Below are 2,306 nucleotides of genomic sequence, written 5' to 3'. Positions count from 1 at the left end.
GGCGTGCACCCCGCCAACAACACCCCTTCCCTCCCCCCCCTCCATCACCTGCAGGAAGTCCCTGTACCCGGCCTCCAGCACCTCATTGGGGCTGGGGTCCTCCACCCGCCGGAACACGTAGCACAGGTACTCCCAGTAAGGCCGCAGGGCGTGGCTCTCCCCGGGGTTCACGATGGGAAAGTCGCCGGGCTCGCCGCCGCCGGCGCCCTCGGCACCGCCGGCCGGCTGCTTGGGGGCCGACGAAGGCGGCGGCGGCGGCGGCGCGGTGGGGGCGGGCGCGACCCTGTGCTTGCTGTCTCCCGTGAGGATGACCTGGACGCCGTGGGCAAAGGCCAGGTGCACCAGCTCCTGGTGGGCGCGGCTGAGGACTGGGTAGCCGCGCTTGTTGGTGCCAAACACCGACGTGGGCAGCAGCAGCGCCTTCAGCGGCTGGCCCAGCCAGCGGCGCACGAGGGGGGCGGGCGGGAGGTCCGCGGGCACCTCCAGCGCGGCCCCCAGCAGGTTGGAGCGCTCGCAGAGGGCAAACAGCTGCTGCCAGTCATCCCAGGGGTCGCGCGGCTCATCCACCCCTTCCCGCTCCGCCTGGTCCGCCTCCCCTTGCTCCTGCTGCTGCTGCTGATGCTCCTGCTGCTGCTGTCCCTGCTGCTGCGTACTCCCACCGCTGCCGCTCGCCCCTGCCTCCACATCGGCTCGCTGCCGCCGCTCCTGCTTCTGTCTGCGCGCCGCCGCCGGTGCTGCCGCGGCCGCTGCCAGCGGCAGCTTCACCCACAGTGCCATGTGCGACAGTCCCTCCAGCGCGCGGTTGACCAGCCGCGCAAAGTTGACCGCCGCGCCCAGGCGCGGGGGCGGCTGCACGACGACGGCCTGCAGGCCGAGGAAGGAGGCCCACTCTATCTCCTGTGCCAGGGCGCGCGCGCTGCGGGCCGCCAGGTCAGCGTCGGATGAGTCGGGGTGAATCCACTCACTCGTTTTGCCGACAATCTGCGGTCGTTGTTGTGGGGCAAGAGGGGGTTGTTGAGGCGGTGTTGGCACCCCGCTTCTTGTCAAGGGCTCCTCATTGCGGATGAGCGCGGTCAGCCCGGACGAGATGCCACCAAACGCCCTGGCCCTCGAGGGCCACGCCTGCAAGTGGGCCAGTGACTGCAAGTGCTTCAACGCATGTGAATAGGCCCTGAGCCCACAAGCCTGATGCGTGTCCCGGCTGTTTCATTGAGTACTGGACAACAGTTTTGCACCCGCGCCTACCTGGCCACCCCACTGCGCCGAGGAGAGCATCAGCTCGCGGCGCGTGCGCGGCGCAGCCGTCTCTCCCGGCGGCAGCTCCAGCGCCGGCTGCTGGTGGGCCGAGTCCACTAGTGGCGCCACCACAAAATCGAAGCCGCACAGCAGCTCAGCCTGGGGTGAGAGGTGGCGATGAAAAGGGGCGTGGCTCACAGGCACGCTGGCAGGGCGCCACAGCGGGGCGTGGTTGGTCAAACAACCTCGCAGTGCCCCCAGCGTCGCGGCTTGCCCCAGCAGCCCTCCCTGCGCGCACAGCGCACACCTGCATGGCGTCCGCAACATCATGTGCAAAAGGGATCTCGACGCCTGCGAAGCGTGCATCCCCGCAGTCGCTTCGCTTGCCGAGCGGCATTGCGGCTGCTGCCGAGGCGGCGTAGCGTTCTGGCCGGGTAGGACTCGTGCGACTTGCGGTCGCCACGTGGCGCTTCCTAGGCGGCGCGTTTGCGCCTTGAAGTGACACGCGCTGATCCCTCGTCCAAAGGCACGCCGCAGAAGTGCGATCGCGACTCTCGGTGATCTGCTGCGCCTTCTTTCGTTTGGTCAAGGATCACAACGCAGGCATAGTACCGTCCATGAAAGTTTGTTCGCGTCCAACCCTGCAACGAATCCTGCTGGATCACTGTCAGTGTCACTTCAGACCACGAAAGGCGGGCGATCAGAGCAGTTGGCGTGCGCGCACAGCCGGCCTAATCCACACAAAATGCTTGCATCCCTGGGTCGAAGTGTGTCTGGGGCGTTCGGGCTGCAGCTGTCCATGGGGCTGAGGGTGCCGCTCGCCGCAGCGTGCTGCTGCGCTGTAGGAACCGCGGGCACGCGGGCCCAGACGCAGCAGCAACAGCAACAGCAACAGCAGCCTCAGCGGGGGTACAGCAGCAGCAGTGGTGATGTCAATGTCGATGAGGAGGTGCGGGTGGCTGTTGCTGGCCGCCAACCACGCCTGCTATCCATACCGTGTGCACGCCTCAATTCCCTGATGTACGCAGCTTGGCGCCCCTCCCTACACACACACGCACACAAACACAGCC

General features: G+C 67.6%; 1 protein-coding gene across 1 annotated transcript; it reads right to left on the bottom strand.

Moving 5' to 3' along the window:
- Positions 1-44: 44 nt before the first annotated feature.
- Positions 45-1,633, bottom strand: MNEG_10514 (putative Protein arginine N-methyltransferase 5; the record flags this gene model as incomplete). The annotated part of the gene is made up of 4 exons (XM_014041016.1): positions 45-48; positions 116-981; positions 1,246-1,395; positions 1,544-1,633. The coding sequence occupies 4 exons, from the start codon at positions 1,631-1,633 to the stop codon at positions 45-47; spliced, it is 1,110 nt and encodes a 369-aa protein (XP_013896470.1).
- Positions 1,634-2,306: the final 673 nt, after the last annotated feature.

The sequence above is a fragment of the Monoraphidium neglectum genome (genome assembly GCF_000611645.1).
Source record: "Monoraphidium neglectum strain SAG 48.87 unplaced genomic scaffold scaffold02347, whole genome shotgun sequence".
Lineage (NCBI taxonomy): Eukaryota > Viridiplantae > Chlorophyta > Chlorophyceae > Sphaeropleales > Selenastraceae > Monoraphidium > Monoraphidium neglectum.
Note: the sequence above shows the minus strand (reverse complement) of the source record. Positions and strands in the feature narration are given on the sequence as shown.